This window comes from Rhizopus delemar, genomic scaffold, assembly GCF_000149305.1.
Source record: "Rhizopus delemar RA 99-880 supercont3.1 genomic scaffold, whole genome shotgun sequence".
Classification (NCBI taxonomy): Eukaryota; Fungi; Mucoromycota; class Mucoromycetes; order Mucorales; family Rhizopodaceae; genus Rhizopus; species Rhizopus delemar.
In genome coordinates, this window is record NW_027137827.1 from 1,300,904 (window position 1) to 1,317,029 (window position 16,126).

The 16,126-nt window shown below is 33.6% G+C and overlaps 5 protein-coding genes across 5 annotated transcripts; 1 reads left to right on the plus strand and 4 right to left on the minus strand.

The window, feature by feature from the left end:
* Nucleotides 1–222: 222 nt before the first annotated feature.
* On the minus strand, nucleotides 223–1,740 carry RO3G_00516 (eukaryotic peptide chain release factor subunit 1; the record flags this gene model as incomplete). The annotated part of the gene is made up of 4 exons (XM_067655107.1): nucleotides 223–1,286; nucleotides 1,356–1,499; nucleotides 1,562–1,593; nucleotides 1,649–1,740. 4 exons carry the CDS (start codon nucleotides 1,738–1,740, stop codon nucleotides 223–225), a joined length of 1,332 nt encoding a protein of 443 aa, XP_067511208.1.
* Nucleotides 1,741–3,178: 1,438 nt separating this feature from the next.
* Nucleotides 3,179–5,752, plus strand: RO3G_00517 (uncharacterized protein; the record flags this gene model as incomplete). Its single annotated transcript, XM_067655108.1, has 3 exons — nucleotides 3,179–3,299; nucleotides 3,361–5,586; nucleotides 5,643–5,752. 3 exons carry the CDS (start codon nucleotides 3,179–3,181, stop codon nucleotides 5,750–5,752), a joined length of 2,457 nt encoding a protein of 818 aa, XP_067511209.1.
* Nucleotides 5,753–6,279: 527 nt separating this feature from the next.
* Nucleotides 6,280–6,891, minus strand: RO3G_00518 (uncharacterized protein; the record flags this gene model as incomplete). The annotated part of the gene is made up of 4 exons (XM_067655109.1): nucleotides 6,280–6,558; nucleotides 6,625–6,656; nucleotides 6,716–6,758; nucleotides 6,886–6,891. The coding sequence occupies 4 exons, from the start codon at nucleotides 6,889–6,891 to the stop codon at nucleotides 6,280–6,282; spliced, it is 360 nt and encodes a 119-aa protein (XP_067511210.1).
* A 1,187-nt stretch (nucleotides 6,892–8,078) lies between these two features.
* Nucleotides 8,079–9,343, minus strand: RO3G_00519 (uncharacterized protein; the record flags this gene model as incomplete). The annotated part of the gene is made up of 6 exons (XM_067655110.1): nucleotides 8,079–8,220; nucleotides 8,289–8,482; nucleotides 8,535–8,670; nucleotides 8,734–8,963; nucleotides 9,030–9,089; nucleotides 9,140–9,343. 6 exons carry the CDS (start codon nucleotides 9,341–9,343, stop codon nucleotides 8,079–8,081), a joined length of 966 nt encoding a protein of 321 aa, XP_067511211.1.
* Nucleotides 9,344–14,287: 4,944 nt separating this feature from the next.
* On the minus strand, nucleotides 14,288–14,755 carry RO3G_00520 (uncharacterized protein; the record flags this gene model as incomplete). The annotated part of the gene is made up of 3 exons (XM_067655111.1): nucleotides 14,288–14,434; nucleotides 14,491–14,633; nucleotides 14,692–14,755. 3 exons carry the CDS (start codon nucleotides 14,753–14,755, stop codon nucleotides 14,288–14,290), a joined length of 354 nt encoding a protein of 117 aa, XP_067511212.1.
* Between the last annotated feature and the right edge of the window lie 1,371 nt (nucleotides 14,756–16,126).

Genomic DNA, 16,126 nt, shown 5'->3' on the forward strand with positions numbered 1-16,126 from the left:
GAATTGTAAACTAGATTTGCAGGCTCCAATAGAAGACAAAAGAGAAAAACAAGTAAAAGGATAAATTTGCAAAGAAAGTTTATTAAGCATTTTTTTTTTATTGTTGACGATGATATAGTTTAGATATTATTATTAAACTACATACACAAATGATATTATGAATCAAATGATTCTGCTTAATAAAGATTATACTCTTTTATATTCACATATGCATTTGCTTCTCTAAATGTATTCTTCATCGTCATCAGAAATAAATTCATCCGATTCATAATTAAGTTGTTCAAAATTAACACGGTACCTAAGAATACCACCAATACCGCCAAAGCCTCTTACAAATTGAGCACCTTCCTGTGACCTGTCTGTGACAATTTCCAAATTGGCACCAAATTCTTTATATTTATGAGTAAACCATTCCAACAAAGGCATACATTCGACAATTTCCATTTCTGAGTTGGGTGTAGCGTCAGCGCTCTTGTCAACCATGAAACTCTTTGTTTTTTCTTCTTCTGCATTAGGATAAACGATACTTTCTGTACCAGAGGCATCACGGAGTATATACCTATTCGTACTCAAATTTTCCCAAACGATCAGTGTTTCTACGGCTCCCATCTCAAGTGCTTTTAAGGTATCATCCACACCAAAACAATATTTGCCAGTGTCTTGAGAAATTTCACCAAAATAATCACCAATCAAACGCTTTTCTTGAATGAATTTTACATTAGAAAGGGCCTCAGATGACAACTCAATGGCCTGATTAAAGCCATTTTCACCGCCATAAGAGACATCAACAATTTTGACAACTTTGGCACGAAGACGGGGATCAAAAAGATCGGATTGAGACAGTTCAGTTTTGAAATCAGCAGAACCAGCCAAGACCAGGCCAGCCACGTTGACCTTGTCATTAGTGATAAATAGTTGTACAGCTAATTCTGCGATCTTTCTCACATAGTTGTGTCGCTTCTCCTCACGAAGACGAGAGAAACGAAGAGCAGACTGACCACCACGACCGTGCTTCTTGGGTAGATCAACCGAAAGTTTGTGAATCACATCTCGCACGTTACCGCATACAGTACCAAATAACGTACCATTACCATCCATCACAATAAAGCCAAATTTAACGTCGTTATCTAAAAGTTCGGCAAGTGGCTCGACGTGGAACTTATTGTCACACAAGTAAAGAGAGGTATTGATCGGCTTATGAGGTTCAAAATCAATGTTCACCTTCTTTTCTTTGCCTTCGTCTGTAATAATGGTACCACAATAAACAACCAATCCATTATCAGGAACTATACATAAAATGACTCAGTCTATTTCTCTTTTCTATATATACATGACTTCTTTTTCCCTCTCTATACCTTTATTATAAAGCTTTAAGCGTTGTTGAGTTGAAGTAATGGCGGACAGTACAGAAAGTCTGTTGACACGGGATTTGATATTAGAGGCGGTACCGTATTCATCGGCCAGCATTTTAACTACGCGAGAGATTTGGTCTTTTGGAGCTAATTATTTCTTGTTAAATTTTTTCATGTGGTATGTATCTGAGACTTCTTTCAGGTCTTACGAATTACAAGTGAAATCATCGAGGTACCATTGCTATTCTAATGTATAAACATATACGTATTTATGTTATTATTTTCTCTCTTTTTACCCTCTAGCCATTTCTAGGCTTTTAATCAACTTTTTCATCTTCCAAATCTCGACATTTTCGTCAGTTGTGTCTGTAGGTTGTGTTGAAGACATGGTTTTAAAAATAAAAAGTAGAAAACTGCTTTTTTTTTTAGTTTGTTTTTCTAGTTTCTAAATATGTTCTAGGCTTCATTGTGGCTTATATAATTTTCTCTTGTTTTTTCTTATAAATATTGCTAGAATGAAGAGAGCAAAACAACCTGCTAAAAAAGGCCTCAAGTCTTTTAAAGAAAGGCCTTTCAATATTTTTCTCTTTTTGCTTTAATTTCATGTATTTATCCGCAGCTCAGCTAATGGTGACACCAAGATAAAGGACTTCAGGGGGATGTTACCTGGTTGCATACAAAAGTAACCTTATATTGTAAACCAAAGCTCTGAAAATAGTTAGTCAGCTTTATGAACTGTAAGCTGTTTAAAGGAGCAATGACTCATGCTCTTAGCACTTTATATGCCTTAGGTTTATTGATGCTTTCACACTGCGCTTATAACTTTATCTTTCGGAGAATACAAGCGTTTATTAGTAACATTAAAGTAAACTTTGTATATTTTCATTTCCATTTTTATTTATATTATCTTTATCAATTGCAATATCTGTTTTAGTATCATTTGGGTTTGAAGTCATCCTCTTCTGTACGAAAAAAACGAAGCTGACATTGAAACTCGCCACAAATATTATGCATTACGCGCCATCCCCAACCACATCTTGGCGTAAAAACAAGTCACGATTGCTATTTTAGGCTAAAAAGCGAAATAAAAACTGGAAAATAATTTTCTTTTTTTGTAATTCATAATGTAAAAAAGTATAAAGAAGAAGATAGAGCACAAGTTCGTTTTATAAACGGACAAGCAAAAAAAAATCCCACGTAGATGCTGTGTATTCATCACGTTTTTACAAAATAAAAAATCATTACGTAAAATGAAATCAACCTTACGTCCAATAGAAAACGTTATCACAGTTGCCTCTGTTACAAACGGAAAAAGGGTTTTCTAAAAAAGATAGCATAAACACAAACTAAGCTATATTCAAAAAAAAAAAAAAAAGAAAAAAAAGAATAGCATTCTTTAATAATGCCGCACGGACATCTTTTCCTTTATTGTCTAGTTGATAGTAAAAGAAGTAGTTTTTCTTGCAGAAAACCATGGAGTTGTGCAAGTTATATTTTAATGGTTGCAGGGGAGAATATCGGGAAAGGGGATTAAAAATCCCATTTTTGATTGTTTTGTTGGTGTTGTTTATATGAAAAAGAGAAAGAGTAAGCGTAAAGTCATTCATGACTGATATGATCATTCTCATAACAAATAATGATAACTTTTTTTTTTTATTCATCCTCTCATTTGATATTAGAAATTGCAACCCACCTATTAAAGCAATTATAAGCTCAGATTATATTTATATATTTCTTTTTCCTTTCTTTCTTCTTTACTCTCTTCTTTCCTTTTTTCCTTCTTTTTTTAATACCAATTAAAAATTGAAGTAAATAAACTGAGTGGAATGTTTGATGAACCTATCAGTACCATTCATAATTCATTAAATAAACTACTCAGCAAACCAAAAGAATACTTGGCAGACATATGTTTTTGTTTTCCTTCAAGTGAAATTTGGGCTCATAGAGGTAATGAAGGAATCAGAAAACTTTTAAAAAATATGCACTAACACACATTCTTTGCCTGTAGCTATTATACTAGCACGAGCACCAAAGTTATTTGTAGAAAGTTATTTACCAGAACTTCTTTATGAAAGCCATTCACCGTTAAAATTGGATATCAGCCAAATTATTTGCCAGGAATTATTTCAACATTTACTCCGTTTTTGGTACACTGCTTCCTTTGTATCACTAGAATCCACAGATGCAACAATTGCTGGTGACACAGCTAATCAATTAGAAAAACTAAGTGCTCAACTAGGTGTACCTCTTTTGCCTTTATGTTCTGATTCTGTACCGGACAGTGTTCAGTTGATTGATGACTTAAAATGTATGCTGCATGAAAATATAGCAACCGATGTAACCATTCATATTATTCCATCATCTGACGATAAAAAGAAGCCCGATACAGTCATGATTCTGTCTACTTGTCCAGATAATAATACCCAACAAGTCAATATTCCAACACCTTCATTCAAAGCACACAAATTCATTTTGGCTGCTCAATCTTCTTATTTTTATTCACTCTTTTGTACCCAATTTCAAGAAGCTTCAAGTTCAGTTGTCCATTTGACTGACGATCTGTTTAACGTAGCTATTGTTGATACCCTCTTAACTTTCTTTTATACAGACAGGATCATTGTCTCTTCATTACCCAAAGATAAAACCAAATCTCGCTCACATCACGATCTTCAGCAAAGTAAGCACGACCTTCGAGTCATGCAAAAGACATTTTATGCCGCAGACTACCTTGGACATTCTGAGACGCTGGGCAAGGCTTTGTTGTATAAAATGCAGCAGCTGTGTCATGGATTCAAATGCTTCTGTTCCAGATGTGCCGTCATTCTTCCTTCGATGCTTGCCTGGTCTGATAAACATGTAGAATTATTACCAGAGTTAAGAAGAACGCTTATTTTGCTCTATTGCGATCCCGTTCAATCTCTTGCACCCTTTTGGTCACAGCGTCCGTTTGCCTTTTTGATATCTTCTTTGGTCTCCTCTTCATCCAATCTAGGAAAGAATGTACTACAGACAGTTCTCAAGCAGGAGCCTTTGATCGATCCACAGATAAAGTTCAAATCAGTGATTCACGAAATCGAATCACTCACTTTCTCCAATGTGACAAAGCATAACGCGATCCACGTATTAAGTTCGCTTCACATGTGCTTATCCCGAATTCGAAGTGCGGATCCTACCCCTACCTGGTCACAACCTGCTTTGAATTTAATCAACCCCATCTTACACTATACAGTCAGTATGGTATCACAGTTCTTTGACTTTTATTGCGTCGAATATCCCATCTTATTATCTTGCGTTGATGGCATCGGAGCTGGTTTCTCTGTTGACTTTCTTGATTTCTTACTTACCCATGTCTTGACAGAAGGCATCCAAGAGACCAATGCGGGTGTGATATACCAGGGCATCGTACGCGATCTGGTAGGACGACAAGAGGTGGTGAAGAACATGGCAATTGATGATGTTCTTTTGGTGGCGAGGGCACGCTGTGCTGCTTATATTAATCAACGCTGGACAAAGGTAAAAAATCAAGGAGGATTCATGAAACTCGAAAAGAACACACTGCGTCAACTCGCAGAAGACATTGGGGTGCCCTACCGCGCTATTTGTAAACCAAGTGATACAGACTTTAGCCATATCTTTAGTTTCAAGCCTCGGAAATCCAAAAAGAACTTCAACTATTCTCGTCGATTCTCTGTAGATCCCATCATTGAGGTAGTTCGACCCAAATCAAGGCCAAGAGCACTTTCAGCCGAATCACCCTTTGTAGTTGAATCAATACGTGAGACAGAAGCCAAGCGACTGTCAACGTCTTCTTCTCTCCTGGAACAGCAAAGACCGATGCTTCGAACCAGCGCCTCCTTCACCTCCTTGACCGATCAACTCTTGCCTGTCGAGCCTCTTGCAGTCACGCCTCGTTTGGAAGAAAAGCCGAGTCGATTGAAATTCGAATTGCCCACCAGACCCTTACGATCGAATTCACCCATCAAGTCATCTTCATCCAATGCGTATCTGACACCCAAAAAGACAAAAAGAGGACAGAACGGGAAACTTCGAAAGCCAAGATGGAGTATGGGAGGCAGTGATGTGAGTGACGAAGAAGATGTGGACAATGTGCCTTTGATAGGTGATAAAGTAGAACTACTTCGTCGTCCTTTACCTACTTTGGGAACGATTAAATACATTGGACCTGTTCAATTTGCAGAAGGTCCATACATTGGTGTAGAACTTGAGAGTAGATGTAAGTGTATAGAGCAATCATGCGATGCGTACGGATCATTTATTTTTATTTTATAGTGGGTAAAAGTGATGGTTCAATAGATGGAATAAGATACTTTTATACAGATCCTCAAAGAGCCTTATTTGTTAAACCTGACGACTTTAAAATACTCTATCATCAAAGATGAAAGTAAGATGCATGTTTTTAATAAAAAAAATAAACGTTTTTTTTCGCCCTCCTTTCCTTATTCAAATCCTTTTGTGTGTAAAGATGTATGTAGGTAGGGCTTGATTTATCTGATGAAAAAGTTTTACTCTTGTATGTCCTGTTGAGTTTCAGCGGACCATAAGCTGACATTGTCCCTTAACAATTGCATGATAAGAACAGAATCTTTATAAGAATGATCTGTCATATTATCAAGTTCAGTAATAGCATCATCAAACGCTTCTTTAGCTAATTGACAAGCACGATCGGGTGAATTAAGGATTTCATAATAAAAGACTGAATAATTTAAGGCGAGACCCAAGCGAACGGGATTCACTGTGTCCAGATCTTTTTCAGCAATTGTCATAGCCTGTTGATAAGCCTCATGTGCATTGTCGGCCGACTGGAGACGCTTTTCTCCTGTTGCATATTCAGCAATATAACGATGATAGTCTCCAAGCCTAAAATGATGAGTTTTCTTTTTAAATCTCACAGTCTATATACTTTTACTTACATTTTATAACAGAATACTTTCTCTTCTGCTTCCTTTGCGACAGGAATCAAGCGTTCATTCAAGAGATTCAATAAATCATCACATATAGCATACAACTCTTCTTCAATCTTTTCCTTGTATCTTTCAACTATATTCACTTGTGCTTCATTCTCTTTTTCTTTCTCTCTTGCTAGTACAGAATATATAATTCTTAATGAATTACGGTGAGCACCAACTACATTCTTGAAGGATGTGGATAAAAGGTTGCGTTCTTCAGTAGATAAACTGCCATTGACCTATATTTTTTTGGTTTATTTATCCCAACTTGTTTATTGTCTTGTTTTCTGTAAGCGAGTTTTTACCTGAATGGCTTCTTTTACGAACGTAACCATTTCTAATGATGATCATGATTAATATTTATAAGAGGATAGCTTGTTATAAATTTGTTTTTACCATCATATCTTTCAGCTTGTTCTGCGATCTTTGCCATATAAACCTAATTGTTTATGCAAGTTATTATAGAGACAACATTTATGACCTATAACTTTACTTTATCATCACGCTCCTATTTATATTGTTAATATTATTCCAAATGCGGTATTACTTCTTGTTTACTAACTTACTGTCATCTTTTTGAAATAAAATAGCAAAAGAAATTAAAAGAAAAGAAGAAAAAATGTATTGTAAGCAAAATAGGTTTTTTTTTGAAAGTCATATGTTGCACTTATCTGTGATTTATTTATGATGAACATTTTGCTGTTGACATTTCTAAAATAAGAAGAGAAAACCTTATAGTAAACAAACATGCTAAATCAAGCACAAATGTACAAGAAATTATTTTAAAAACAATAAAAAAAAAGCGCAATTTCCCGAATGTACTCTACATGAATTTACTTGTTATTACTTGTACTTGATTGTACACGTAAAGGGTTTCTTATTCCCTCACAAACTTGCTATTTTTATATAAAGAAGCATAGCATAAATTTTAAGGGGGAGAATAAGTGATTGGTCAAGTTAAATATGTGGCAGTCTTAAATAAGGTTCGTTTTATTTATCTTCAAGAATGTTTCGTCTAGGCACATTATAGACTTTATTATTAACAGCTTGGTTCACAATATCGCCTTTACAGTTGAAATACTCTTTTAAAAAAAACCCTAAATTCCATGTAACGCGCGTTGTGTCTATAAAGATTTTATTCAAACGTCAATCTCTTTTATAAAACCCACTTTTCTTTTTGCGTGCCTGAATTTCCTTTGTCTTCTTTGGAGATATCTGGCACCATAAAATCTGTAGCTTTTCTGAATTCGTTATCTGCCTAATATGATTTCTTTTGATGTTGATGTGCTTAAAGATTTATCAACCAAGCCCTCCTAATCTATGCATTTGAGATTGGATGCAACAGAAAACACTACAAAGAATATTCATATTGTCTTAAGAATGATAAGCTGACTCAAAAAAAAAAAAAAACCCTCTCTCTTCATGTCATCCCATTGCATACTATTAGTCAAGAGAAGAAGTCTTTATGAGTACTTTTTTTTTTGCTACTCTGTTGGGAACGATCTATTTAAAGGATGATTTGACTTTTCTCCTACCGCTTACTATCCTGTGCAACAATCAGCTCATAGGATAATGCGTAACTGTGTGGTCCATGCGTGCTTTCTTTTAAATTTTTCTAAAGTAAACTAAATGATTGATTTGTTTTAAAACAACTTTGTTCATTTATTATAAAATGGATTTCTTAAAAAAAAAAGTAAGATGAATGAGTAAAATGATGATAAATGAATTAAACGAACAATATATTTGCTTTGTTGCGTTTCTATAATTTAGATTTCATGCGATTTTCTTGTTCCTTCTCGGTAAGTCGCATAATACCTTCTTGAGAAGTGGTTGCAACCAGTGTACCGTCTGCAGCATATATTCTACCAAACACTATACCACGTCCATTACTAGCTCTAGGACTGTGCATATCATATAATAACCTATTCAAATATGAGCATATGATACGTTTTCTTTCTGTTTCTTTTACCATTCATCGGTTCTTGCATTTGAATGGAACCATATACAATGATCTAAACTGGTCAACATACCGATAGCATTCATAGGAACTGCATTCGCATCAGTTGCTGCATTAATGAAAGCATGATCTGAAGCATAAGCAATAACACAGGCGTGAAGTACTTTGTCATTTCTTAATTTGCCTCTTGTTTTAAAGTAGCGGAACTTGGATCATTCATTAACATCAAGAAAGAAAAATTACATGTTAGATACTTACTCCAGTTAATTCTCCAGGAACATGACAATGGCGGAAATCTACTGGTGAAGTTTCCATCATTCTTTGCTCCATCGCTTCACGATATTTAGGTGCTAAATCATCGCGAGTCAAAAATTCCGCAAAAGCCTCCTGTTCACTAAACAGATACACGTATACGTTCATAAAACACGCTCTTTTTTTTGGATAGCATTGTACTTACGAAGGGTATGTTTCTGGAGGAGGAACAATTGGCATTTCAACCTGATGAGATAAGTTGAGATTCTTTGTGTCGGGCTTGGCGAAACTACAACTGCAAACAAAAATAGCCTTTCCCTTTTGAGAAGCAGTAACATATCTAGTAGCATAAGATCTTCCTTCACGAATACGCTGTACTTGATAGACAACAGGTGTATCAACGCTTCCTGCCAAAATAAAATAACTATGAAGAGACTGTCCCAAAAGAGAAAAAAAGGAGTTTTGATTAGCTTTTTTAAACAAAGTAAACATATAACTTACATGAATCTCAAATTCTTCGCCAACAGTATAAAAAGCTGCTCTTAAAGCTTGAGCTACAATCTATTGACTAATAAGCAAACCTACTCTAAAGACCCCCCTTGTTTACATACCTGTCCGCCAAATACACCACGAGCACCAGCAGGCAACCAAAGCTCTTTGCTCAAGTATAAGTTGGGAGCGATCTCTTGAACTTCAATAGCATTTTCCATACGGGTGCTAAAGTCTTCGTCATTCTCATCCCCAAATCGAGCAGAAATGATAGGTTTCTTGTTATCTCCAAAAGAAATAACAGCAGGAAATGTTGAGTTGGGCATAATGAAAGGTGTTTAGGAAAAAGAAGTTGAGCTTTCATGATTTTCTAACTTGTTCAATTTATAAAAAGAAAAGCATTTGTGTTACAATTAAATTGCCATGACTAAAAATTCAAATTGAGATATGGAAGATTAGTTATCCCGATAAACTGCCATGTTTTTTAATAGACCGGATCTTTATTAATTAAACAAAAAAAAAAAGAGTTGGATATGTATCATCAACAGAATATATAATATTTAAAATATGGCCCTTTTGTCTTTTACTAACTGTTACCTTACACAGAATTAAAGTTAATTATAGCTTCTTTAAATAAGGATCCGAAAGCAAGAAGTTCAGGGTAATGTTCTGTTCTTCACTTGCAGTAAAAAATAAAAAGTATGATAGAACTGTTCGACTCAGATTCATCGTGTTCCTAAAGTTCCCTAAAATCAGATAACAGTTTGATTATTACTTTATTATTTGTATACGAATAAAAATTTCGTTCTTACAGAAGATAAGAACAAAGAAGAAGAAAGAATATACATGTGTATTTGTACTCACTAGTGTAAGTGTTGCTATTCATAGAGCTTCAGATAATGAAGCCTATTTGTCTGATACTAGTTGATCCGCTTATTATGTAATAAAAAATACTTTTTTGATTTACATTTCTAAAGTCATTTTGAAAGACCGAGTATGAAATAGAAGAGTCATAAAAAAAAGCAAAGTTGAGGTGGGACTAGATTATTTCTTAAAAAAATTACAACGCAAAAGGGAATATAAGGACCTAGCAAAATAATAGTGAAGCAGTACAGTCAGTCATTGTGACTAATCGAATAATGAAGATTTGTTTGTTAGCTTGGGTGCTTGTATGATGATTTTGAATACGATCGTAATTAGTTGATAAGGAACGCCTTGAGCAATAGGTTGCTGGTAGAAATACCACATGTACCATAGTGAGACGAGCACCACCGTAAGGAAGTGCTGATGTTTGAAGAAAGAAAAGGAACATAGAGATCTGAGTGAGCAAATTAGATGTCATACTGACTTAAGTTGTAAATTTAAATCAAGATAAAAGATATGAAAGATGACTTGTTAAATAGAGAACATGAGTAAGCAGAAGACCAGAAACTGTCCAATGCTATCTTGGAATTCTTAAGATGGTCGGCATTGAGTGAAATCAGTTGTATGAATTTTGTACAAATATGGTATCATTTGTAGCTTTCAAATATCCTATACCATACCCTGCGTGCTTAAAGGATCATAATGACATTTCAAAATAACAAAAGACGAAATTGAGGAGAGTGAGCCTGATTGATTAAGAAAGAAATCTTTTAGTTGTCGAAAAGTAGCTAAAGTAAAATTTTGCCATAGTCGGTAATTTCGATATTGCTGAGAAAGGGTGTCTACCGCACAGTCATCTTCAATAGTTGGTACATAATCCCATAACCTGATTATTTTATGTTGCGGAATATCCTTGTACAAACGTTAACGTAATTCCGGCGTAGCACAACAAATCTAGAAAATGCAAATGTTAGTGTCACGAATCTTGCCTAAATTCATACAGAATGAAAAATAGCATATAACCATAAAAATCAAAAACATATAAAAAACCCAAAAACCCTTATACTTTTTTTTTTAAAAAAAATTACTTTACTACATTTGACTTACTTTTTGATAATTTTTAAATAAATATCATCTAAGTCAAATATCTTTGTTTTTCTTGCATCAAGAACAAGCCAAGTCCTTATAAGGATATACACTTCATTGTAATGCTTTTTGTTTTATCATTTTTTACTTTATATTACTCAAAATATTTTGATAAATTTGACAGGATCTAATGGTTACTTGACACAAGCAACTTAAACTTATTTATTGCTTCTTTTAAAGCAATCACTCAAACCTTTGATCCTACATCAAGAATCTTTTTTGAACCAAACTTACTTGAACCTGTAAAAACACTGCAAACTCCAAGTTACATTAAGCTTGTTGAATACTCTCTTCATAGCCTCAGTCCCAAGCGATTACTGGACAATAGGCTTTATTGAACTGTATTCAATTTATATATGCTGTCAAAAGATATAACAAAGTACGTACACCTTGTACTTTTTTTCGCTTCAACTGTAGATGATTATAAACAGGATAATTCCGCATTATTATTTTTTAGTAACTACAAAGAAAGTAGATTGTATACCAGCTTTTGTATTTTTTTTTTTTTTTTTTTTTTTTTTTTTTACATCTTGAAAGGCCTACGCTTATTTTTCTATATCTTGTCATTGTTATTCTTATACCTAAAAAGCTACAAAAAAAAAGAAGTAAACTTAAATTGCGTACTATCAAAAATGTATTAGATGACAAATATACTGAAAGCCTGTGAAAACTACATATATAGTCTTATCTATAGATTAAGCCGAAGTAAATGTGTTGCATTAAATTCTACGAATCAATTGCTCCTATATAGTCTTTATACTGAACCGCTTCCAGCTCAATCTTTCCTTTCTTAGCTTGAAATGCCGTTCCGTTCCGATGATTATCTCTATACATATGAACTGCTCATTAGCAATAGAAATAGAGCTATAGTAGTCATGAATTGACTTTTTGCAATTGGTCTTGACTCCAAAGGACTTAGTCGACTTCTTTTCGCCCACTTTTACGCATAGATAGTCTGCGATCAGCTAAAGCATGACCTTGTTATCAATAAAATATTTCCTTTCATTTTGCTAAAATGAAGATGCTCAAAATACATTCTTACATCGAATTTTTAGTGACTCATGTCAGTCCTTTGTCAAGTTGATACTGCTGCTGACTAAACGATCAATAATGAAAGAATATACCAACACATTACATGCTCGCTATCACTGCCTGATGGTGCTCTCTTAGCTCACTTGTTGCCATATATATACCTCTTAGCTATCAACTAACAGCAATATACCTTTTTCCAAGTTATTGTTGTGGAAGCGATGCTGATCTTGCAATTCTACATTCTTTTCTCAATGCCGATCCACAATCTCTGTAAAACCTATACTTTGGTTATCGATGACAGGATTATAAGGAAATCAAAGCGCCCGATGGCGCCTTGGTTAGCTTCCTGGTCAACCAAAGCTCTGTTCTAATCACCAAGATCAATTGCTCACCAAGAATCATGTCATTTATTGTTTTCAGGCGGACTAATGCCAGCAGATACCACAAGTTATTAATTACTTTCTGTCCCTGCTCTTGAATATTCTACTATTCACAGACCATAGTCCTTTCAAAATGCCTCTTATGATTGAACTTATTTTACTTTTTTTTTAAATTAATCCTTTAAATGAAAAAAGTTCGAAAGGAAGTTATTCTAAATAGGCTTGTCAACTAAGAGATTTGTCACGACAGAAAGCTCTGGCATTAATTCTCAATCATTAAGAATCATGTAACCTGCCGTTACACTGTCCTTGTTCCCAAACATGAACATGAAATCATGCCAATTACTTAATTAGAAATCCGCATAAAAATGTGCTCAAATACAATTAAGAAACATTTTTAATTCACCTCAGTAAAAAAAAAAAAAAAAATAATTCATCTCAGTTCATAAGCATAAATTGCCTTATGAATCATCACAATTGAAAAAGTTATTAGAAATAAATAAAAAAGTATTTTTCGGTTCTTTATAATTCTAATAAGACACTTTTCATAAGATGTGTATTCGTGTTTTAAGTTTCTGCTAAACATTTCTATTTTATAAACTGATGGAGAAAATATTATATATAAAAGTGTATGCAAAGAGAAAGAACCCTTACGCTACTTGATTAAGGATCAACAAGTGATGCATCAGTTGTAGCTTTATATAATTGAAGAGATAGCTTCAATTTTACGTCGGTAAATCAAAAGAGGAGACACGAAGGTACGCATGTTATGGTTGTAAGTGTACTATTTAAATAAAACAGTTGATGGCTTCATAAAATCTTTAAACAAAGCGTTTGATTTTGAAATTTTTTTTAGTTTTCTTTGTTGAAGGACAGTAATTGATTGTAGTTGACATTGATAAATATAAGTCTTAATACAAGATCATAATAAAATACAAGTCTATTTAAACAAGATCATACAATTGATCCTAATTAGACATAATGTTTTAGAATTTGTATTGTATTCATGATGGTTCTTTGATAAGAAGAAATATCAACTAAAGTAACAAGGTCTTTTCCTATTGTCAGAAATCCAATCCAATATCAGGAATATTGCTAATCTTTCACATAGTTGGAATAACGCATAAAATAACGTTATTCAAATCAGTGAGGGATTCCCAGAATAAAAAGGATAATCTATGGCAGACATACAAAAGAATAACTGAAAAGCTTTCATAATCATAATTATAGATGACACTTGCTAAAGCACCTGAAGATTAGAAGAACGCTTACAATAAAAGATGTCAAGCCATTCACTCAATAAGATACAAATACCTTCCTTCAATCAGAGTAAACTTTACTTTAAAACTTAAACAGAAATAAAGATCAGTCTCAAAAATTACATACACCTGTTTCTTGATCTTTGTTTCCACCTTTTCTTTTATTATTTTTACCATTATACAACATGCACTGCTTTAAGATGTCAGATATTTGCAGATAATAAATTTGAGAATTAAAAGGGAAATAGTACTTAAAAACTAGTGAATGAGTCTCTATATAACCTCTTCATTAGATTGCAAGACGAGAGAACCCATTTAATCAAACTACATCTTTATATAGGAAATGAAATTATTCAGGGACCGAAGTGAGTTCAAGGTCAACTTTAGTATTGAACTTGAACAATATAAATATTGTATATGGTTAATATTGTAAATGAGTTTTAGGGAATATGTAATATATAATATTATGTATTCGGTACTCGTTATTATATAAGTTTTGAGTAATCTCATACGAATAATACGTATTTAATGAGGTAAATACGACAGTTATTATCAAAATAATAGAATCATATATGTTGCATATTTGCTACTAATCACCATCGGTCTTCTTGCACTTAAAGGTACACGTTACATGACGCATCCATGATTCTGGAACAACATTCTCCAGTTTTCTCTGACCTTTGGCTTTTGTCAACTCGCTCTTCTCAACCTTTTTGGCGGTGTCAATAGTGATATCCTTGTAAAACTTATTTTTTAGATTCAAAGTACAAAAAAAGTCTTATTTAATATTACCTTTAAGTATATCATACACAAGGACATGTTTGGAATCAAACATAATTTAGATAAGGTAGTGCATAGTGGAAATGAGGCTACAAGTACCATGCGATAGAAACTCTGTCCAATGATGTCCATTTTGTATAGAGAGCAATCTTTTCCTATTGTGAAAAGAATAAACGAAAATATACCTAGATGCTCTAAAACGTATCTGCTTACCTTCTACCAAAATACCACAGACGACAGATGAGAAAATCTTATAACTAATGAGATTATTGAGCATTACTTTCATCTGTTGACCTAACTTGACTAGATCGGAGGGAGGCTTGCCCGGATTTGCGCTAGTGGGTTTAACTTTAGCAATGGTAGGATCATATCGGGTGCTCCGAGTCTTCACGTATGCAATGTAATCAGGCTTAAACTTCCCCATTGGATCAACTTGGTTTAGTCTGCCGTTTATCCTACAGGAAAACCATGTAACTTAATGGACATGTAGTTATAAATTTAATATTTACCATTGATGATTCAAGATGCCCTCGATCCCAAAAACCAGTTTGATAATATAAGAAACAAAGTTATGGATATATGTGTCCTCAACATTTTATTTATTGGAATTAATTAGCGAGCTACTGTTCTCACTGCAAATAATCGTTCCAATTGGTTACAGCATGGCGCAAGATTGATCATTTTGAGGTTTACAGATAGTAATTTTTTTGGGGAAAAAAAATTAACTCTCGTTGTATTGATCATTTTCGAATTTTGAAAAAAGATTTAGGTGCGAAAGAAATAAAGAAATTTAACAATGTTGTCATTTCATTTGTAGGGTTAGTATTCTGGAGTTATTCACGTTTTAAAAAACTATCTTTTTTTTTATAGATGATCTTTTTTTGGAAAGCTTACTGCCCTCTATTGTGTAAGTCTTATAAAATTGGTAACCTCAAAATAGATCTGAAATACTAGGATCCTTTTTAGAAGAAATAAAGATGTCCCTTATTAAAATGTATTCTTTGTATGTATTTATATATTCTATTTTTAAAGGCTTGATCATAATTTGTTTGTCTTGAGATGCAGAATAAGCTGGACTTCTTTTGGCTTGGGTTTTGGGTTGGGATCGACGCTTTAAAGGTTCGCTTGCGCATTCTATATTCGAAAGGTCTATCATATTATATTTCCATTGGCTCATCTCTATATTTAGTTTCTGTTTCTTTGTTCATAGAATTGATACTGACATAGCAATAAAAGGATCATTATTTAAATGAAAACAGTAATCTAACAATAAATATACTTTATAAATATACATGTGATTCTACACGTGTGTATTCTAAAAGAATAAAAAACAAAGAAGCTCTGCTAGCATTTTGTTACAAAGCAGTTATAATTAACAAATACATACAAAACTCTTTTGTTTATCAAGTAAATATATTGTTTTATTATTTTTATGACAAATACTATAAAAGAACATATAGTTTTAAGCTTATACTTGTTCATTACTTACTTTATATTTGCACATGGGTGTAATTTGCCATTAGCTATTGGAGATGTTAGCATTGTCAACTTCCTGTACCAAAAAGGACTTTTCAGCAATAAGCAACAATATAAATTTGATATTATTATAGCTTCATTATGTTGGAAAGAACAATTTTGCTCATGAGGT